This window comes from Sinocyclocheilus rhinocerous, unplaced genomic scaffold, assembly GCF_001515625.1.
Source record: "Sinocyclocheilus rhinocerous isolate Xijiao unplaced genomic scaffold, SAMN03320098_v1.1 scaffold1004, whole genome shotgun sequence".
Taxonomy (NCBI): domain Eukaryota; kingdom Metazoa; phylum Chordata; class Actinopteri; order Cypriniformes; family Cyprinidae; genus Sinocyclocheilus; species Sinocyclocheilus rhinocerous.
This window is the reverse complement of record NW_015627248.1, coordinates 1,558,150-1,581,842: the sequence shown is the minus strand read 5'-3', so window position 1 is coordinate 1,581,842 and position 23,693 is coordinate 1,558,150. Positions and strand designations below refer to the sequence as shown.

At 36.4% G+C, this 23,693-nt stretch overlaps 2 protein-coding genes across 2 annotated transcripts in view; both read left to right on the top strand.

The window, feature by feature from the left end:
- Positions 1–275: 275 nt before the first annotated feature.
- drc8 (dynein regulatory complex subunit 8) lies at positions 276–3,786 on the top strand. Its single transcript, XM_016535405.1, has 7 exons — positions 276–346; positions 672–756; positions 908–980; positions 1,073–1,152; positions 2,086–2,128; positions 2,302–2,368; positions 2,539–3,786. The coding sequence occupies exons 1-7, from the start codon at positions 325–327 to the stop codon at positions 2,655–2,657; spliced, it is 489 nt and encodes a 162-aa protein (XP_016390891.1). The 5' UTR covers positions 276–324; the 3' UTR covers positions 2,658–3,786.
- Positions 3,787–4,535: 749 nt separating this feature from the next.
- Positions 4,536–23,693, top strand: part of LOC107725844 (kinesin-like protein KIF26B) — a 96,233-nt gene continuing 77,075 nt past the window's right edge. The window contains exons 1-2 of the mRNA XM_016535246.1: positions 4,536–4,924; positions 5,201–5,590. Of these exons, the coding sequence (XP_016390732.1) occupies positions 4,868–4,924; positions 5,201–5,590 (447 nt within the window). The 5' untranslated portion in view covers positions 4,536–4,867. The remainder of the gene's footprint in view (positions 4,925–5,200; positions 5,591–23,693) is intronic.

Below are 23,693 nucleotides of genomic sequence, written 5' to 3'. Positions count from 1 at the left end.
GTTAATAAATAAATAAATGAATACGGTACAGGTGGCAAATAATAAACAAATCTTATTATTATTATTATTATTGTTTAGTAATACCTATTAAATATTGCTAATTTAATATTGTAGTGTCGTTTTGTTATTCAATGCCACAAGAGCGCATTTCGGTTTTTTTTTCTTCTTCTTCTTTTTTCTTAAAGGCTATATATAATAGCTACATTTTTGTAATATTTTTTTTTTTTTCAAAACGCCAACGTGAGTAACGACGTCACGAACAAATAATCACAAGACCAGTCAGTGACTCAGGGTTCAGGTTACCTAGCAACCAGTGTTTTGGACATGGCGGACAAGTCCAACGCAGGTAATGTTGTTACTTTAAACTTTCTTTCCTTTCAAGCTTACGATATACATTGTAGCATTTGTACTCTTACGTGTTGTTTGTAGCTCAGTTGTCATTATTACAATTGTTATCCACAAAATGCTTTGTTTAAAGTATCGAATAAATAGCAAGCTAACGTTGAGTAGCAAAGTAAAAGAGACAGACAGCACAAGACTGTCAGTTGCACGGAAAATAAAATAAAATTAAAGTATAGTAAATTAAATACATAGGATACAGCATTAACTGAGACGTCTAAAACCGCTTTGTTTTGTAAAATTTGCTGAAATACATAATTTCCTTTTTTCAGAATCTATTATAACAGAAACTCAAAAGAGGATAAGTAACGCATTTGACGTGTTTGATCACGAATCCAACAAGACTGTTGATGTCAGGTAACATTTCAGAGTTTTCAAATTTCACTCTCCTTGCTTTCTTTCAGACTTTAGTAGTTTATTATCTTCAGATTTGCTCTCCGACACCTGTTTATTTTCTACATATGAGGGTGTCTTATAAGTTTAACACTGCTATTTTTCATTGTAAAAGAGAAATAGGCACCATTATCCGTTCACTTGGCTGTTTTCCATCGGAAGCGGAATTACATGATATCATTGCTGAGGTCTGTGGTTTGTTTTTTACATTTGGCTCATTTAGATATTGACTCTTGCAGGCTGAGTAGATAAGAAATTATGATGTGTGACGTTTCTACAGCTTGAAGATGAAGAGCCCACTGGGTTTGTGCGCTATGAGAAGTTTCTTCCAACTATGACTAAAATCCTGCTGGAGCGCAAGTAAGACTGAGAGTGAAGTGGTTCGGGTCAATTGGACAAATTACATTAATCTTGAGCTTTCTGCAAAATTACAAATAATCAGATATCCCTGCCAAAACAGATAGTTTTTAAGCTAACTGAGACTTGTTATAGCACTTGTATATCATTGCTCTTTTGTTGATTTTGATTGCTTCCATTGTCCTCATTTGTAAGTCGCTTTGGATAAAAGCATCTGCTAAATGACTAAATGTAAATGTAAATGTAAGTGTCTTTCTATCTCTAAATGGTGTTGTCTAATATGGCCATTTTGTTATTTAAAATATAAATGATTTCAAAATTGTCATCCAAGAGATTTCTGAGTTATACTTATGCAAATTTTTTTTTTAACTTTCACAGATAGTGTTGTTATTGTTCACTAAAACTACTAAAAATAGTTTTGGTAATTGAAATAAAGCTGAAACTAAAATAAGTATTAGAAGAAGAAAAAAAGTGAACTTAAAAAAAAAACTTCAATGAGAAAAGTTGCCTTGTCAACTAAATAAAATAAATAATATATATATATATATATATATATATACTGTATATATATTATAACATTAATAAAAATGTGCAAATGCACATTAAAAATACTAAAACAAAATAAATTAAAAACAAAAACATAAAAAATAAAAGTTAATTCAAAATATTAGAAATAATTTATATAAAAATAATTCTAAAATAACACTGGCCACCTTGTCAGTGTGAATGCACATCTAAAAATCAATTTACAACTATTATTTCCAATTGTACACCTGAAAACATGCAAGGGACAAGATCAGATATGCCCAAAAATATGCTAAAAAAAATTCAATGAAGTGTTTTAAGCTGTGAAACATAGATGAACCACTTTACAAATTTTTGATTGAAAAGTCCAATATTGGTGACAATTTTAGCTCTGATTCCTTTTTATTGCAGGTTTCGTCCTATTACAGAAGACCTGCTCCTTCAGGCCTTTGAGGTGCCTAATGCTCTGACACTTAAACATTTTTAAAAATTCTTCTTTTGTTGTTTGAATTTACCTTGGATACACTACAGAGAAAAGAAAAACATTCAAAAACCTTAAACTGGATATAAAAATGAAGACCTCAATGGAATGAATTAATGTAATGGTGCTGTTATCTCTTTTTAAAGGTGTTAGATCAACAGAAAAAAGGCCACTTGGAGCCAGAGGAACTCACCAAGTATTTAACACAAGAAGGTATGTCAATTATGACTATTGAAAATAGTAGTTTGTATTTTAGAATAGGCTTCTGACATTTTGAAATCGATGTGCAATGCTCATTTGTCACACACTTTAACAATACAAGGAATCCACAAAGACGTCAAGTTCAGTAATTCTGAAGTTTTTAATTTCTCTGTCTTCTGAAGGAGAGCCCTTCACACAGGAAGAGATAGATGAAATGCTGTCTGCAGCTGTTGATCCTGATAAAAATGTCATTCTCTACAAGGACTTTGTGAGCATGATGACCTTTGATGACACTCGATGATGGCTGATGGCATGAATAGATCAAATGAATAAGTAGTTTTATAAGTTAGGATCAAGGTATCATAAACAAAATCATCTCAGTTACCATAATAAATAATATACTGCACATGTTATTTTGACTCTTTACCCATGGTATACATCATTAATGGTGTTCATAATGCCCAAATACTCTTTCCTTATTGTATAGTTTGGCAAAATTACACAATATGATATTTTACTCTATTCATAATTATTCAAATAGGCTTTAAAGTGGAGAATGTGTGCAAGACTGAGAGGGTGTATCATGGACTGATGAATCATTCTCCCTATTAATGAGGCAGGTTTCTACGGCCAGTTGTGTGTCTGAGAGCTTCATTATAAAGTCAGTGTGTGGTGTCTTTCTTCTTTCAGTTTCATTAGCAGACTCTGATACCACAGGTTTTATGAAGGGGTGGCATATTCTTGCAGCTCATTTTTTTCTAATTAACCTGTGTCCCATGAGTTGCCCCCTGTGAACTGACCAGAGAAGCAGTTCTCTGATGAAGAAAAAAATGAACTGATCACTGATACAATGTCATTTTATTACAATTGAACATTATAGTTCGAAAAATATTTCTGAGTGTACTTTATCAATATACCTTACACAACAATGAAATGCATTACTCTCAGAGAATAGTGTGAAACTAAATATGTTTTTCCTGTAATTTGAGAAACCCCAAATAGTGCATGAGGTATTGTGTACAATATTGTAAAAACTGGAAAAGGCTACAATAACCATCTCAGACTTTCCTGTTTGTATATGCTTTTTTATGTATCATAAAGTAAAGGTGAAGATTCAGTGGTTCAAGGATAGATTAACAAATAATCTGGGCAATGCTAAGCTTTTAGGTTTATGACAGTTTCCTCTTTGTTTATGCTAAGGTTATATAGGTCTGTGTATCTTTATCTTAAGAATGTATGATAAAGCAGTACTGTTTCATTTTACTAAAAACTGATGGTCGTTTGCTAATTTCTTACTGTTAGTCTCTTACAAAGCTGTGGGTTATAGTTAGGAGTGTTTAATTTAGATGTGTGAGCAGTAGGTGGCGCTACTTTCCCATGCTTACAAAATGTCCCTTCAAATTCATACTAACAATACAACCAAAACAATACTGCCCATTTGTTTTCATGCCCATTCAACAGCGTTTGGTCAATTAAGAAATACTGCCAAATATTGCAAAATTATATTGCAAATGTTTGTTGTTGGTTTCATAATAAGTGTATATACTTGGTTCAAATGACATGTTTGCAGGCAGTGTAAGCAGTTGAAGATTTTTGAGCATTTGACCTGGAACACTAATATTTTAATATCATGATATTATTTAAAAAAATAATATTATACCGTTTTAAATAGATTTGCTTTTTTTGTATTGCTAATATTATGCTCCAAATTGTATTGCATTTTTGATTGATTCGCGTTCGTTTATTCTTAAATGGTGTAAAAAAAAATGTGTGTGTGTGTATTTTTACATTTATGTAGTTTATACACGTTTTTGAGTAACCACATAAGTTAGATTAGGCTAATGTTGTCATTATTATTTATTATAAATCTGCACATATAAATAAAAATACGTAGATAAATAGTTGATATTTAGTTCAATACCATTTTTGTTGCGCGAGACGAACTTATAACAGAACAACACTGATAGAATTTCCGAAAGTCAAAATTGACTTTTAATAAAGAAACTAGTAGTTTAGTTTAGCCTGTGGACAACAGTACACTCCCACATGTCAATCAGTAGATCTCGGACATGCTATTCGCTGAGAGGCGCGGATGGGGCGTGGCCAGTCTCCCCAGAGACAGATGTGTGCGCTCCTCTGGAGTGAGAGCAGCGCAGAGATCAGTCCTCCAACAGCCTGATCTACTGTCAGACTGCGCTTCACACAAGTCCATATGCATGGGAAAATGCGCCTGTGCTGGGATGCTGTGAAATCTAAAGCACTGCACATGGATTCAGCATATCAGAGAGCATAAGAAAGAACTGGATTATCCACTATTGGACATTTCAGATTGGACCATCTGTTATTCATATTCCACTGTGGAAGATGGATAGATTTCTGCATGGTACTAGTCGCTGAGACTGGACTTCAGTAGGGCTACTGAACTGGCCAGAGATTGATTTTTGGATCTTTTAGTTGTGGATGTAACAGGAGCACAGTTATTTCATCAGTCCCTGTCTATCAGGCTTTATCATGACCTCTCTAACAGGGAATAAAGAAAGATCTGGGACCAGGAGTAGAAAATATGGGGTAAGATTTATTATGTTTGTTATAGCTATTTTATGTAAAGTTATGTGCATATTCAGGGAAATAAATTATAAAGCGTCTGCTAAATGACTAAATAAATAAATAAATAAATAAAAATATTCTAGTGAAGAAAATCAACAATCTATTTCAATGTCAAACTCAATATGCAAAACAATAAACCACTTTGCACACTTTTTTTTTTTACATGTACCATATCTGTAACCCAGACATTAATGTTTCAATCACTATTTTTCCATCCTCAACTATCATTTCTTTAAGATGACCGATTCATCCCCTACGAAGTCAGCATCATTCTCTCCTGAAACCTGGTACCGAAAGGCTTATGAGGAGTCTCGGAGCGCCAGTCGCCCGGTCCCTGAAGGTGCGGGCTCCATGCCCGGGTCCTCTGGAACCCCGTCCCCCGGATCAGGAATATCATCCCCGGGCTCTTTCTCCGGCTCACCCGTTACTATATCGCCTGGAATCAGCACCGGTTCGCCCGGTTCTTTAGGCGGATCTCCAGGGTTCGGCACTGGTTCTCCAGCCTCGGGTAGCGGGAGCTCACCTGGTTCTGATCGGGGCATCTGGTGCGAGAACTGCAACGCACGGTTGGTGGAGCTGAAGAGACAGGCATTAAAACTACTCATTCCCGGACCCTTCTCTAGCAAGGTAGGCTGATGTCACATGCATATTCCGTAATCAGTTTTTGACATGGAAATGCGTCATGCAGATACAAATGACATCGGATATCCATGCTGAAGTGTGATACATGATCTCCAGTGTTGCAGTGCGTATTTTGGACATAAATCTTGGAGTAACCAAGAAATGTACAACGTGAAGATTTCAAACTAGAATTAAATTTGATTTTGTCGTGCACTGCTATTTACCGACTAATTCCCTTTTTTTATCATAGTTTGGCTGTTCTCACTAGCAAAACAAATCGCAGCTTACAAAATAAACAATAAAATAAATAAAGAGAAAGAAAAAATAGCAGTTTTGCATTAAACTGTGTTTGAAAACACACAGAAGTGTTGCACATAAGGGGCGAAGTGCTGAACATACACGGCACTGCGGCGTGTTGCTGATCCACTATCGCTGCTATTCCAGTGCGCTTCCAGGAGACTGAGATCATGATGAAACTGGCCAAAGGCGGCGAAATTAATTGCTGACTAACAGCTTTTTCCTTTGATTTAAGAAGACTGTAAAGTGAAACAGACTGTGTAAAGAAACACTTCATACCATGATGTGGCTTTGGTGGCGAGCGTGAGTGCTGAGAGAAGCGCATTTATGATTAACTACCCCTTTTGATTAGTTATTCGGTTTTGGCTTAGGTAGTACTGCACCAGAACTTGGTGTGGATTCCACAAGAGCTCAAATCATAAGCACAAAGTATATATATATAGGTAAATATGCAGTGCGTAATTGGATGCATGTGTGCGTAAATATCAAGTTTCGCCGTGTGCTCATTTCATTTTCAGCGTCTAATACCGGGAGCTATGTATAAGCACACCATCAGTATGATTTACACCTAGACAGAAATGGTTTACAGACAAACCCTATCTTTTTAAATTATTGATCAGTGTTTTTTTTTTTGCGCCCCATGGAAACCAATGCACAGTTTGCCTAATTCAATAATTATCGATTAAGAAGAACAGGGGGCGCTGTGCTGTCACAAACAAACTTCTCTGCTTGCGTTAAGATGTTAAGAACTATGACGTGATCACAGTTGCAATACAAACATATGGCATCTATTATGTTCTTCATTTCAATAATTGCACCGTTTATCCTTAAAAAAAATAAAATAAATCATAATAAAAAAATCTGGCCCTCACTAGTCCAAAACATTGCATCTGCATTTAGATCTCCTTATCATGGGCAGTGTCTAAGATGATGTCATAAACCTGTGTGTGTGTGTGTGTGTGTGTATAATATAACTATTATTACTAAAAGTAGCATTTTGCTGTTTTTTAAGAGCACCATTGATCTGGTGTGCCCGTGGCTCGTGTTTCAGACCTTTTGTTGGTCTCCAGATTTTATGGCCAGTTCTGCCAGCTGCAAGTGACCTGCAGGTGCCCATTAAAATGAGCTGGAGGTGGAGGGGCTGATGGGAAGGAAAGGGGATCACTGGAGAGCAGGGTGGCCATGAGAGCGCTCTTAAAGCCAGAGGCAATTTTAAAGGAGATGTAACTGAGTGTTTGGGCTTTTCTCTGCAGGAGAACATGGTGATTCGTCCACATGGTGATTAGTGAGCAGTGTTGTGGCATGAACCGAAGGGAAAAGTCTCATTCTGGTATACGATCCATCTGGAGATCTTGCAGTATGCTGCGTTCCATTGCACTCTGGAAGTAAAATTTTCTAATTTCCTCCTAAAAAAAGTGCAATAGAATAGAGGGAAGTGATGAACATTGACTTATAAAACTCAAATAAATTCAAAGTTCCTACATTGTTTGATGGCAAAAACTTAAATGTTTAGCAACATCTGCAGAGTCAAGTGTTTAAAACATAGTAAATGATGCTCCTCTGATGATCTTTTACATGCAGAATAAATGCTATTACTCTTTAAAATAAAGGTTCTTTATTGGCATCTTTGGTTCCAGAAGAACCTTTAACATCCACGGAACCTTTCCACTTCATAAAAAACACAGTGATGCCATAGAAGAACCATTTTGGTTTCCCCAAAGAACCTTGAATCATAGATGCCAATAAAGAACCATTATTTTTATGAATGAAGGTTTGTTATTATGGAAAATGATCCTTCAGATTATTAAAATATTCTTTCCATTAAAAAAATGTTTTTTTTTAAGAACTGTTCACTGAATGGTTCTTTTGGAACCCAAAATGGTTCTTCTATTGACATTTGAACACCAACAAAGCTTACACGTCATCTTCCAAGTAGTTCCTGAAGTAGGAATATAACTGTGAATGGAACGCAGAATACTGGAACAGTAGTAGTCTACAGCTCACAGAACTTGTGCTGTGGGACTTGCTGTGTTGTCAACGTCCCCTGAGGTTTCGTCTTTAGATTACACCCACTAAACAGAAGCATGTTCATTTCAATCCCATGCACACACAGCTCCCATTTCCAACAGAGCATTGTTGCCACGGCAGCAACACGTTATGGGCGTGAGCTTCATACATATTACACGTTTAATGCTCTTATTATGCCTCTCAGGTGAGCAAGGCATTATCATATAAAGAGGTCGCTTTTTTAGTACGGACTAGTAGGAATAAACGGGAAGGGGTTGCTGACGTCTGCTCAATCCAGCAGGCGTTCTACTGTAAATGACACTCCCTCCTGTCCAGCGGCAGGCTTTGTCTTGACGCCGGGGTGTAATGGTGTCACTAGGGCAGAAATGAATACAGCTCAGCAATGGGAGAACTGAATATGCATGTCTCTGTAGGATTTGGTGTGCTCATTTGGGACAGATTACTTCTTGTTGGAAATGACTGTGAATAATATATGGTGGCTTTATAGACTGTGACCTGATAGCTTCTTACAACAATGGAGGATTGTTGACAACTATTGTAAGTCAAAGCTGTTTATAGGTTGAAACTTAGATTCACAACAACATGGTCCAGTGCTTTATGAACTGTTAATTTCTGTTTTTTACAACTGAAGGTCTCACAGCAGGTAATGGTTAGTCTTAAAAACCTGCTCTTTTCATAGGTATGAAATGTTGAAAGATTTATTTTCAAGGTGTGCTTGCTGTATTTTAGCTCAAAGCTTTTGTAGGGCTTTGAATTCAGTGGGTTTTGCTTCTTTTGAACAAGTATCCCAGCAGGCCACCAAAGTTATAAGATGTTGATATTTGGTTAAATATAGGTTCTGATTGTGTGTGCCCAAAATTCAGTGCCAGGACAATGTATAATGTAGACGTTTATTTGACATGGATATTTTGTTGGTTTTCAGTCGTGGCAGTAGCCAAAATTCAGTAACCAAAATCATATTGACATCAAACATTGACATTTAGTAACAAGGTATGGTAATCAAAACCCAATGTCTACCAAAATAAATTAGCATCCACACAATGTCAAATTATAAAATCATTAGATGTTGATATTTCGTTAGTTTTAATCATTGTATCAAGTAACCAAAATTCAACGTCAGTCTAAAGCTGGAGCTTGATCTAAAGACAAAGACATCAACTCAATGAATTTCCGACCAAAAATTAACTGCCAAACATTGGAGCTTGATGTCAAGCAAACGTAGGGTTTTGACGTCAACCTGATTTCATTTTCAACCAAAATTTGACGTTGGAATATGACATCTGCCCAACATTGGTGGTTAACGTCTTTCTGGTCGTTACATTGACATCCAGTGCCAGCTCACTTAGACTATAAATACTTTAAGACATTTATTCACATACAATGAGGGTAATGAGAAATGTTTGAGTTTACATTTTGATTGCAGGCTTGGTGTCTTGGTAAATTTCAGCACAGTTTGGGGAATATTATTGTGATTTTGTTGTGTGTGTGTGTGTGTGTGTGTGTGTGTAATACAACACTTTCTCAGATAATAATTATATCAGTATGATGTCGAACAGCATCCATGACCCATAAACACTAGTTTCACAGTGCCAAATGCAGCAGATGTCTAAACCCACTGTAGATTTTGCGGAGTGGGTGGTTTGTTTTTTAGTGGAACTCAAAACTGTATTTCAAGAGTCCAGTCAGGTTGCTGCTGTACCCCGTAATCACTGGCAGCACTTCCTCCAAAGCATGAAGGCCTGTAATCCACCCCAGAACCAAGTCAGAGAAAACATCAGGTTCTTCCGCTTGAACATGGGTGAGCGATCTCACAGGGATTAGCTGGACAGAGCCAGATTGAAGTTCTCCATGATCAAAGCAGAACTACCTTGAAGGAGGATACCGCCTGGTTCGGTAGAGCCGTGATTTTTAGGCAGCGATCAGCATAGCTGGTTTACATTAGTCACTCGAGGCTTTGTCATTGTGTGAAAATAGAATGAAAGATTTTGACAGACTTGTGTAATGCATCTCTGGAGACTGGATGGTTTGATGTGTTGAATGTTTATGTTTCAGCCTACAGCTGGAGTTCTGAGTATGGGTTTTGTGCTCTCAAGGAAAGCATTGCAACTATGCACACAGTTTTCTTAACCGCTACCCAGTAAAACTCACTAGATACATGTGAAGAATTTGCAATGGAAGTGTTGCAAATTGCATATTGTTTTTTCATTGTGAATGCATTTTATTTGTTTGTTTAGTGGCCTTTTAAACATTGAATTGCCACTTTATTTTTCAAAGCTTTTTAGATGCAGTTATTTACTATGACATTTTTGACTAAATGCCATGTCATGTCCTTTGTGCTCAGCTGATTTAAAAAGGATGATGGAAACTCAGTCAATAAGAGAGTGGAAAGGAAAAATTGAAATCGCATCATATGACCCCTTTAAAGAATTTCTAGGACATGTAAGGCAGGGTTCGTGAACTCCTGGAGGTTAATTAGGGAACTGCAGGGTGTTTGTGAGCTGTTGAAAAGCTAATAATTAATTAAATCATAAAAATGCAAAATTAAAAACAAACAAACCTTAATTTTTTACAGACATTTGTTAACTGTAAAACAAAACACAATGAAGATACAATCAATACCTATTTTTGCAGAATGTAAGTGATCATGTAAATAAACCCCCACATGGTGATCGACACTCTACCACTAAAGTGAAGGGTTTTTCTAGCAACCTGAAGGGGCTTATTTTGTGCAGAATCTTAACAGATATGTAAATAAATAGCTGTGAAATATTGCTTTTAGTCCTTTAAAGAATTTCTAGGACATGTAAGGCAGGGTTCGTGAACTCCTGGAGGTTAATTAGGGAACTGCAGGGTGTTTGTGAGCTGTTGAAAAGCTAATAATTAATTAAATCATAAAAATGCAAAATTAAAAACAAACAAACCTTAATTTTTTACAGACATTTGTACACAATGAAGTGCAAAATTCAAAATACAGGTAAAACACCTGTAAAAAATCAATACCTATTTTTGCAGAATGTAAGTGATAATGTAAATAAACCCCCACATGGTGATCGACACTCTACCACTAAAGTGAAGGGTTTTTCTAGCAACCTGAAGGGGCTTATTTTGTGCAGAATCTTAACAGATATGTAAATAAATAGCTGTGAAATATTGCTTTTAGTTACAATTATTTTATTACGTGAGCTTAAAGCAAGCATGATATGAAACATGAAACTAGCACAGCTATATATAAAAAATAGTTGCCTGGGACGCTGATCAGTTCGAATCAAGTATTATAATAGTGGCACTGTAATTTTAGTTGCGCCTACAGAGATTATGAACACATGTGCTCAACCTCATTTGTAAACAGTAGTGGTAAACCATACAGTATGTAAAGTATCTCTCATTAGCAGTGCTACTCAGCATGAACTCCACTTTACCCTTGTTGTCATACACCGCTGTGATCTCTCATGCGGTCACTGGTTTTACGCACATGTGGAGAGGGCCATTCATTCTGCTTTTAACCTGAGAACCTACTGACTAACTCATTTTTTTAATTGCCCCAACAACAGGGCTGTTTCCTCCATGGAGGTAGTTGCTGTTGCTTGGGACCTCTGCTTTGAAGCTTTGAAGCAACCCTCCATCCTGGGTTCCAGAAAACACTCTTGATAAGAAGACTATATGGAAAAGAATATAAAATGCAGCAAACATTTGAGAGAAAAAAAATTCTGTCGCTTACAGTGAATGTTCTGCTATTCAGCCCAAATCACTTAACACCATTCAAACTTTAATAAATTCAGTCTTCAAATATCAATTATAAATATTATTTAATGCATTTTATTTATTTTAAGATTGAAGTTAGAAAATCTTCCAATGACTTGTATTTGCATACTGAATTGTGATTGGTTATTCCTTTCTTACATTTATTTACCCATTTATATTGCTTTTTTCCCATGTCCATTTGTCTAATAAGGATTACACATTCTTCTCCATGGTAATACATAGAGAAGGCTTTCTTTGAATTATTAATGGGCCCCGATGTTGTTTGACTGAAAAAGACTAAAACCCCATATTTTAAAAGAACTTACACCAGACACCTTTAACAGGGACTTATTAGTGTTTTTGACATGGCATGCAATCAGCTGAAGGAATTCAGATAGATGATCAGATTAGACGGAGGGGCTCCATTGTTTGGTTGAGTTCAAGGGAAACGCACACCTTTTTTCAGAAAGAGACGGGGAAAAAGAAAACAGATGGAGTCATTCATTCTAAAATGCCATGTTTTACGAGAGGTTTAAGTGCATTCCTCTGCAAAATCAACAATGTTAAGAGGATGAGTGAGACCGGTGTAGCGCAGCCTGAGTGAAAAGCTGGGTTAATTATGCCGTGAATGACAAGGGCATCGTAAAGGTCAGGAGGACAACCGAAGATGGTGTTAGATCAGAAGAGATACATTTTACTAGAGCTTTCTTTTGTTTCCAACATTCCAGCTGATCTAATGGTGACCGGTTAGACTAGGGCTTTTGTCTCAGAAAAAACAGATAAAACAACCTTTCCAATAAATTACTAATTACTAATACTACATTTTCAGATAGAAGAGATTTAATTTTTTTTAATAGGGAGTTTTGGATATATCAGAATATCAGCATTCCAACAGCTTTTTATATTACTATGATATATATTATAAAAATTCATATTAATGTTATATTATAATAATATTCTATTTATGATATTTATTAATTTATTAACGGCATAACTTTGCCATGATAAAATATATATTTTACATTTTTTTCATATTTAATAGATCAATCACATTTTCATAAAAAAATATTTTAATTGTTTAATTAATTTATCTGTGTCTGTGAGTTTTGTTGTACCCCATCATTCCACTTTACCTTAAATAATTGTCAATTGTCACTTTAAATGATAAGAGGAAGTGACATCTTTAGAACAGTCATGTTTAAAAGGTGGTAAGTTCATTTAACATTCAACATTTGTTGTTTCTTAAATAGATCCAACTTTATAACTTGGTTATTTCATGGCCATGTTTGATTGACTTTGACTTTACAAGCATCTGATTATCCAAAGTTGGATCTAAAATAGATTTGCAAGGACATTATAAGATTAAGATTAAGACTGTTTTTCTTTGCCCTTAATGGTTTTTGACATGCAGACAGGTTAGTGAAAGTTTAAGGTGACATTACGCTTTGCTGGAGGTCATACATGCAGTAGAGGAACAGAGTGACTCGTTATTATGAATAAAGAACTGTATTAACCTCCAGATGAGCTCTAGCACGTGTCCAAATTATGATGTAGTGTGATGTCAGGACAATGTCACCTTGCTCATTCTGTCTCTATTGCATGCACCAGTGGACCAGTACCTGCCAACACACATAGTCAGGTTCATAACACACACATATACACCAAGAAATATGAGTGCCTTTACATCAGTAGCAACCTTTCTTGGTAAAACCTGCTGTCATATTAAAGGCTGATATAATATGCTTTTGTATAATATGTGTATCATTGGCTACGTTCACACTACGGTTGAATGTGGTCCAGTCTTCTGGTCTCTCATGAGTATGGAAGCTTGTTTCCGCCAAGGGATTAAAAAATAAATTAATTAATAAAAAGATAATTGTGACTGTTTATCTCACAATTCAGACTTTTTTCCTTGCAATTCTGAGTTTATATTAGATAGATAGATAGATAGATAGATAGATAGACTGTAGTTATATCACAGGTGTATTGCATTACTTTTCTACTTGCTAATGTTATTATAGACAGGTAGTATTAGGAATAATGACATTTTTTTTGCATTGTAAATTTTGATTTGTTAAATTAGATGACTTAAATGAGCGCAAAATGTATTTTTGATCTGAAACTGCAACAAAAATTAGCTTTTTCAATCCTTAGGATTACAATAGAATATAGATGACCTCAGTTAATAGATAAGGACTAAAAGCCACTAAACTCCAGTTTTTTACTCCAATTATTTGTCAGTAATTTCCATTAAGTTACATTATGGAGGCAGATTGGTTTTAGGAACCGCCAAACATCTTTCTTGTCCTCTTTCACTCTCATTTTTCAGCATATCAAGCTTTTTTTCCTCACTCTTCGTGTTTCCCTGTCCTCTCTTTTCTCCTCTCAGGTTGAAGTAATTAGTCGCATGGTTTCTGAACAGCACTACAGAGCACAGTAACCTTGAGCTGAGGGGAATGTGAGGGAAACGAGAGCGAGAACAGAGGCAGAGAACACTCTCAGACCCGAAGATTTGGGTCTGGGGTCTCAGAAGATGGATTACCTGCACAGCACAGAGCAATTTATCAATGTCAGAGAGCCAAAGAAAGGGAGAGAGGGGGAAATGGGGATGAGGAAAGAGTAGATGGAAGCAGAAAAATGGCTCATGGGATGTCTGGCTCGATTCAAACCTAGATTCTTGAAAAATTACTGCACATACTCTCCCAATACACGAAAACATCATTTAGTCACAGCACTACTAGGCTGCACTATTACTCAATGACAGTTTTCTATTGCGTTTTATAGGTCTGTTATATTGTGCCATACTTTGCCGAACCTCCGCAGCTCCAATTTTGAACTCTGAAAGTCCAGATCTGAAGTTAATAATGGTATTCTGTGTGCCAGCTTGGGAAAATTCAATTCAGTTTGTTTGGAGTGTCCAAATAGGCCACTATTTCCTGTGCCATAAATTGGAATTGGATTTCAGTTTTCTTCGTTAAATGACCAGAAATTAAATTCTCAGTCCAAACTTTAGCTATCTATCTATCTATCTTTAAAGAAACAGTTTACCCAAATGTTAATTATTATTCTCACCATTCAGTTGTTCCAATCCTGTATGCCGTTTCCATAATTCTGAAGAATTTATGAAGACATGAGGTAAATAATCATAAAATAATGTAAATCTTTTTTGGGGGTGAACTACACCTTTAAATAAGAATTGGAATGCAGATTAAATGAAAGACAGGGCCATTTGACATTGTAATGGTTAACTGAAATTATTTTCTAGTTTATTTTTGTTTCCTAGCTGAGCGATCAAAGAATGACCCAATGGCAGCTTTCAGCTTCTGTCCTTTACTCCTGAAATACTGGCTTCTGTTATGTTTATCCACAGTACCGCTGTGTTATTTTAAGGTAGCATAGCCTCTGACTTCCCAAGTCAGTGCTGACAGCCGTAGGCCGAGGAGAAAGGCCACATATTTGTGTGTATCATTGTGTGTGTGTTTGTTTTTAAGGAAACGACTCATGTGTGAGTGCTCTGCATGCCAGTTTGTAATTTTAAACTGAATATGAAGAAAACAACGCCCACAGGCATAGAAATAGCATAAGCCCTTGATGAGTGTGTTGTGTTCATTTAGCAAATGTGCATGTAAATACAATCACTGCCGAGAGAGGCAAATAACTGTCAGTGATTTTCCACTACCCATATTTAAAGACAGCATGAAATCAAAATTTACTTGACTAATAAATGCCCCTCATATTATTGTGCATGATTGATTAGTGCATGCTATTATTTTTTCATCTTTCATCAAAACATAACTTCCACCACCTCTAAAATGACTTTTGTTCTCTCTCTCTCTCTCTCACACACACACACACACACACACTAACCCTGTTTTTTTTTGTCATTTTTAATATATGGAAATTTGCTGATTGATGTCATATCTAGCATTGCATGATCCTATCAAAAAGGGTTTTCTATTCTGTTCCATATTGGAAGTTAATATGCATTATCACATATATAATATTACAGAAGTCCATACCATTTCATGCTTGCTTTATTATTTGAAAATTACCTAATTACTTATTCTTTTAATTTTGAAGTGGAATGTCAATAAGGGAAGGTGGATAATGTGTCCATGTGTATTATAATGCTATATTTGTATATTCAGAATCCATATCCATGTTGACTGTAAATTGAAGTAAAAATACAATTAGAAAAAAACACATCGCCATAGCAACAGGGCATATTAATTAAGACTGGAGTCTTCTTTCCATCAGTAAACATTAGGTGTCTCCTGGTTGCTCTGAATGGGTTGACTATTTACCAGCTGGTTTACTAAACTCTATAAGCTCCGCTCCAGCAGAGTATACTGTAGCGGTGCCGGTCATGGTCAGAATCCTACAGCGGATGAGGCAGTTTGCGTTAAAGAAGCATCAATTTGAGCGGTTGAGACTCAGTGTGGGTTGTGTATTAAACTGTGTGTTATCTCTAACACTGCAGCTTGTCAGGTATAGAGTCACGAGAGAGAAAGACACAGAGGAAAATCTCTCGGGCAGTGTTATTCCTGCCTGTTTACATGGGAAGGCAGCTGGGCCATGCAGACCCCGGATCATTTCAAATACTCATAATAAAATACATCTCAAAGCAGGGTCAATTGAAATCCACTTATCAGTAAAGGAAATGGAAATGGAAATAAATTACCTACTCTGTAGAGTGATGTTTGACGAGCATCCTCTGCTCAAGCTTTACTTGCTTTTCTTAAGTAGATTCAGTGATTACTTTTTACAGTGTGGTCTAATGTGTGGTAGGTAGAACAACAGGCCATTTAAAACGTTTTATAGAAATAACCTATAGAGCTCTGTTGATCTAATATGTGCATGAGAGCAGTGGTTGTGACATGTCAAACTAGAGAACACAGGACTGTTTGAATACTAACACTGTTGGATATCAGACCGTGACTCCCAGGGGTCAGTTTGCAGGGTCTGTTTATCATAATAGCCTGTGTATTCTTCAGTGATTGTGATTGTATGGAGGAATGAACACCTCCTCCCTACTGATCTCACAGCAGGTGTCTGCTTAGAGTCCTAATGAAACCCCACAATCTGTCCAATCAATGAAGGAGGTGACGGGCAGACAAGACCCTGTTCAGTTCAGTTGCTTCTCTCTGTCCTCACTCTCTCTCTGTGAGATTGAGTCACTTACAAAAACTAGAAAAGATCTGTCCTCTAGCATTAGGTAGCTGCCCAGATTTTGAAATGTGCGTTGTTTTTTATTTATTTTTTTTTTAAACAGTGCCTGCCATCCATCCATTCATCCATCCATACATCCATCCATCCATCCATCCATCCATCCATCCATCAACATGAACAACATTAAATATTTTGGGGTTGGTAGGATTTTTGCGCTTTTTTATTTTTTATAGTCACTTATGCTCAGCAAGGCTGCATTTATTTGATAAAAAATACAGTAAAAACCGTAATATTGTGAAATAGTATTACAATTCAAAATAACTGTTTTCTATTTTAATATATTTTAACATGCAATTTATTTCTGTGTTAGCAAAGCCGAATTTTAGGCAGCTATTACTCCAGTCTTCGGTGTGGCGTGAACATTCAATAATCATCAATTATGAATTGAAAGTTCAAAAGAACAGCATTTATTTAAAAAAGAAAACTTTTGTAACATCATAAATGTCTTTACTGTCACTTTTGTTCAATTTAATGTATTGTGCCAAATAATAATATTAATTTCTTTCAAGAAAATAATCTTACTGACCACAAACGTCTGTCTCTCTGTCTTTCTATCTATCTATCTATCTATCTATCTATCTCTACTAAGGTTAGTGTTTAGAATTTACTGCATCTAGTATTGCCAGTTTATGTAAATAAAAATTAACTGGTATGGACTTTGAGTAATGAATACATTTTAAGATTTCCAGCATTTGGTTACGATAGCCTCATTAGGTCACAGTGTAATGAAGCTGAGTGTTAGTGGTTGGCGCTATAAATAATGTCTAATTAGCTACAACATCCTCACCGTTCCTTGTTACTTGTATATTGAAAACGACTGCGTGGAATTGCATGTGCAAATTGATTCTGGCTGTGCTGTTACATAAAGAGAAATAAGATGTGAGTTTGTGTGTGGAATTAGTATATTGAGCTGTGTTTCCCATCCAGAATCTTCCCTACCTGCCCACCATACGAAGCTGACCTTGCTGTTCAGCCTGTTGGTGCTACGTTTGCTATAAAAAGACAGATGCATTTAAAAGCTCTCAAGAGTAATTAATCTCTATAGCTGATGTATCATTTCATGCCGCACATGCTTCTCATTTCTAAATGGAGGTTGTTTATCACTCCAGGTGTCTGTTCGGCGCTCTCACCCCGTCAATGAGAACACCAGAAAGGAGATGATTGACCGTTAACAGTGTCTAGTGAGAACACATTCATCACTGAGCTCATATTGACCCTTTCTACCCAGTGCAAAAGAAAGGATTGACAGGCAAAATTATGTCCTCTTCCAAACACTCCAGTGCTGATCCTTGTGTCAGTAAGTGATATTGTCTAAATCACTCATCTCTGCCCTGACATTGACCTCCGGCCCACACAAACAAACACACGTCGTCGGCCTATTTATAGAGGCCTGTTTTTATCAGAGGTCGCCCTGCCGCATCAATCCAGTCAGGTCAGTGTCTATAAATGTGCATCTTCACTGTGAAGTGCAGCACTCAGCTGAGATTCATTAATCTATTACGGCAAATTGAGTTAGGAAAGACGAGTCTGTCTACTTTCAATCAGGGCTGAGTTAACTCAAACAACTAGAGGAAGGTTTGTCGGCGATAAGACGTCTTGTTTGAGTTCCCTGAGTTTCAGTTAAGGTTATCTGTGTGTTGGTTAATTGATGCAATTTTTCAGCATGGACAACCTCTATTCCTGCCAATGAAAAACAGATCGTAGAGTGCTCAGAAAGCACTTTGGAAAGCCAAGAATGGAGACAGTCTATAAACTGTGGATGATCTGTGGATGAAGACCTCTTTCCCCGGTTTATCCAATTATCTTTAAATTGACTTCAGGCAAATTTACTGCCCTGACACCAAATGTGACCCCGCAGAGGCTCAGCCAAATGCAAAACCACAAAGGAATTTAGCCTCAAACACTTGGCGGTCTGTTGTTTATTTGGAGTCTGGTTACAGTGATATTTCTATAGTCTGTTGCTTGTATCAATGGGAGCTCTCATTGTCTCTACTTTGGTTAAAATAGTTTTGCATTTTCTTGGATGTGTCAGCTTTGGGAAATGACATTGATATATCCTTATTCCAAGATTCCAAACTCTAAATGTTGGCTGCCAAAAATAACTTTAATTCAACCATTTATTGTGCTTGTTTATCTTGCTTGTCCCCATGTTTTTGGCAAGTGGTGACATTTGTGTACGTAGTTTGAATGATGTGAGGCCAGTTCCGAAAGAGATGCATGGCTTTTCCAACCTAACTGTGAAGCACATAATGTCTTTTCTGTAAAAATGTCTCATTGGTAAGTTGAATTGGTAAAATTTTTATATTTAATTTTTATTTTATGTCCATTTTGCAAAATATACATAAGCATTACATATTCATTATTTTTTAAATGTTTTTTTTAAATTAAATATTCTATCACTAAAGATTACTGGATATTGATAGGATACATCAGACAGATTCAAACAGTAACGTTTTTTGAACGATTAATCGAACATTATCCAATTATCTTTAAATTGACTTCAGGCAAATTTACTGCCCTGACACCAAATGTGACCCCGCAGAGGCTCAGCCAAATGCAAAACCACAAAGGAATTTAGCCTCAAACACTTGGAGGTCTGTTGTTTATTTGGAGTCTGGTTACAGTGATATTTCTATAGTCTGTTGCTTGTATCAATGGAAGCCAGCTGGAACTTATTACAGGACGATAAAAGCAGAACTATATGACTAGCTCCATTTCCTGTGTCAGATCCCTGGGCTGCTGCGAGCTCTAATTTCCTATTCATCCCTCCCCTGAGGGGTGCAGGGCCAAAAAGAGCTGCTGGCCAAGCGTGGATTTATGGAAGTTTTCTGGCAATGAGATGCAGGTAGATAGCATTTGGTGCAAAGGAGACCTAAGCGATTGTGATCTCAGTGTTTCCCTCTCTCCATCTATCTCTCACTCCTAATCTGGATTTTGAAAGCAAACAAACATCAGGGGTGCCGACATGGATTTGGTTTGAAACGCAGTTTTTTGATGGCTCCCAAATCGGTGTCTCTTATGAGAGCAGAAAATTTACCTGATGCCGAGAAACATCTGCAGCCTGTCCAATCTCATTATAGGATCTTTGGGGTTTTACTCTCCTGTAGTGTATAAATGACACGCAATTTCTCTCCTAGGACGCACGCTCAGCAATCACTGGTATGGATCTACATGTCAAGACTTCAAATGAGGCATGTGCTGTGTCCTCATGCATACATTAGCATTATCTGAACGCCAACCATTTTTCATTGACGCCATGTGATTGAAAAAGGTTTGCTGCTCCAGAAACCTTTCAAGAAACGGGCTGGTTGCACCAGTTGTGCGTAAGTTAATTTAACCGAGTTACGATGTAACTTGCGCACTACAAAATACATTTGCGTTTAACCATTAAACTTAGTTGAAACGTAACTTTACAAATAAACTAAATAAAGTCTCCGACCGGGAGTAATGGTTGGAGTAAAACAGCAGACTGATTGAATTGCCCCAATAAGCTACTTGACAAACTTCAGTTCTTTAAATATATGTGATATTGATACACTCAGAGAGAGAACATTATATGAATAAATGACTTGACGAATCCTCAACACGAACACGATCTAAACAAAGCACCCCCACGTGCATGTCAAATTAAAATAAGTCATAATAAATAAATAGAATTTCTTATGTTTTTTGGTATCAGTATTATTCTTTGCAACACCCCTGGGTAGATTTTTCGTGCATCCAAGACCAATTCCTATCTACTTGAATGGGGAAATCCTGAAATCTCAAAACTGCTTGTCACACTGACATTTAAACAAATTTCAAATTATTGTGCTCGCCTCAAATATTTTAAAAAATCTTATTTTTCAGGCTTTACAGCCAATGCGCATGTGCAGTCCTAAGCATGCATCTCTGGACACTGACTGTTTCTATGATAACCAGAGCTTCTAACGGCAGCTTGCAGTGATGCATTGACTTTACCAATTGCCGATTGGCTCCTTATTTAGTAGACGGGACTTATTCCACCATATTGCGTGTTGCACTTTCTCCTATTCATAATAATATGAGTGCACCATCTTGGTATTTCTAAAGTCTTTGCTAGTAGTTACTAAACCTGTGGGCTGGTGCAACCCAACCCAGGATACTTTTTTTGCAGAATGAAGGTTACCATCTAGATACAACCAAATTTGGCTTCATCCAGCACTGTAATGAGGGGAAGAAAGAGCTCAGGGCTCATATGGAAATGCCGAATTTGGCTTCATCCAGCACTGTAATGAGGGGAAGAAAGTGACATCACTACTGAATAATGAGCTCAGGGCTCATATGGAAATGACTAAGGATTTAGGGGTTTAGGATATGAGATGTGTAAGTGGCTGAAGTGGACCTAAATTGGTGAGTTAGAATGGTCAGGCATTAGTAAGCCGGCCAAATAGAGTCTACATTTTCTTTCTTTGTGTGCTTTCCCATAAGCGCTTAGGTCGAGTTTTGTGGAAATTATTCTGAATGGCATGTATTTATATGCACTCTGAGCTCTTTGAGGACCTCTGTGTCAGCAGAGTGTTTTCTCTAAACCACAATCCTCTATGCTGGGGTAGCTGGGTTTGTCTATAGGCTAACCAGAGGTGAAACCACACTTAAGTTGTATGCTACAATATAAAATTATTCACAAATCCCCTGGAGCAAGCACCCACTCAGATAGTGAGGCTGCACATTACATCAATAAATGATATGTTAATAGGGTCCTGAATGCTTGTTAAAGCTGCAGTAAGCAGTGTTTTGCAAACTTCCACAGGCACTCATTCTTCAACCACACGCAATTTCTCCAAAACTGGCTGAATGATTGACAGGCTGAGAAACGGCTTTAAGATTTCTGATTATATTGTTTAGATATGCTGATTTAGATGCGTAGAGTGCCTTTAATGTAGCTCTGTAATGTTTAAGAAATGCTTGAATGATTGAGCAGTATATGGTAACAACATGTAGTTATTTTGCATTAATTTCACTAATTATTTTGCATGACAATGTACTGCTATTGCACAGCTTTTCAGTTTAGATGGCATGATGTGAAGCATTAAAGTTAATGTGTTAATTTGTGTGAGAGAAGTAAATTACACCCATTATATGATGAATTTAATTTCCAATGAAGCGTGAAATATGGAATATCATACAAACGTTAATGAGAAGACATCAGATGACAGCAGTAAAACTTTTTTGTTGCATATGTACTGTAAGTGTGGGGAGATTTTGTTTTAAGATTAATCGTGAATTATTGGCTTTAAATGATTAATCATCAGTTGTCTGAGGTTGTTTATTTGTTAACTAAATTTTTAATTTGGGATTTTGGTTTTAATTTTGGTTTTGATTCAACCTTTATACATAGTCTTTTTTTTGTTTTAACCAAGATAAAAAGCGTTCTGAATCTTTTCATAATAAAGTAATATGGAATAAAGGACAAATAGGTGTTTGGTATTGATATGAGGTTGCACAAACTTCTACACATTAGATGCATATTTCATAATAAAGTAATATGGAATAATGGACATATAGGTGTTTGGTATTGATATGAGGTTGCACAAACTTCTACACATTAGATGCATATCTATGGATGCTTCAGCTCACACACATCTCAATAAACAGTCTTTTCTTAGTATTCTTAGTGTGCTCAAGTGCAATGCACATCTAAATACTGCATGACTTGAGCTCATTCAAAAGCAATTCATGTTGTCATTTATTTCCTGGAAATAAACCTGCAGAATGTGGTATTCCAGGTGCAGAGCCTCTCTCTCTCTAAACATATGGTTCTGCCCATACTCTCTGTGATGCCTGAGGAGATTAATGTTGGGGTTTCTCTATGGGCTTACATTTCTGCCACAATGTGTACACACTCTAATTTAGAATATATATTTTTTAAATGATTGTAAATAATATTTCACAATATTACTGTTTTTACTGTATTTTTTTAATCAAATAAATGCAGTCTTGGTGATCATAACAGGTTTCTTTCGAAAAAATAAAAAAATCGAACAAACCCCAAGTATTTTAACGGTGTGTGTGATTGACATATTACAGAATTACATCATGTTTGACCTCCATATGGCTGTGTACCCAGCGGGAGGTGATGTTTAAAGTGACCACCAGAATGTGAGTCATATATCTGATGGAACTGTCTATCAGCTGTAAGATGCTGTCTATGTAATCGCTTGAATTTAGAACAGACGTGGAATCGTGTGTGGGCTGTGGGCTCAGTGCAACATTTCATCCAAAATAAGTCTGTAACAAATAAGTACCATAAAAAATCTGGCACAAAACCCAACTCTTAATGAAACCAGTTCAGTTTTCAAAAACACTGGACATTTAAGAAAGCGGAAACTACAGATTTTGTGTTGACGCCTTGACTTGCATCCATTTCTAGCTAATTTGTGTAAAAACAGGCCACTCTATTTCAATCGAGAACCATGTTGATTTTATGACTCTCTTGGCAGAATAAAAATTAAGGCAAAACAGATGTTTTATTTTAGCTTGGATAGGGATTGTTGCATCAGTAATAAGCCACAGAAATGCCCAGATTTATTTCTTAAGATTAGCTTGCCTGTTATTTCTTATATTAGCACATTTCAAACAACTCACAGGTGAGGAGCATGTAAATTAGCCATTGGATTGAACAAGAAACTAGCATAACGCAGGAGTATTTCTATATATGTGACATTGTGGAGTAAGAATATGAATGTTAGATCCATAGTATGTTTATAAATTATATATATATATATATATATACACAGTATATATATATATATATATATATATATATATATATATATTTCACACACACACACAC

Excerpts from the sequence above, each read along its gene's own strand:
- drc8 (XM_016535405.1), top strand. The coding sequence starts at position 325 with ATGGCGGACAAGTCCAACGCAG. Across the intron at positions 981-1,072 it reads TACATGATATCATTGCTGAG|CTTGAAGATGAAGAGCCCAC; the intron begins GTCTGTGGTTTG and ends ACGTTTCTACAG. Across the intron at positions 2,369-2,538 it reads CAAGTATTTAACACAAGAAG|GAGAGCCCTTCACACAGGAA; the intron begins GTATGTCAATTA and ends TGTCTTCTGAAG.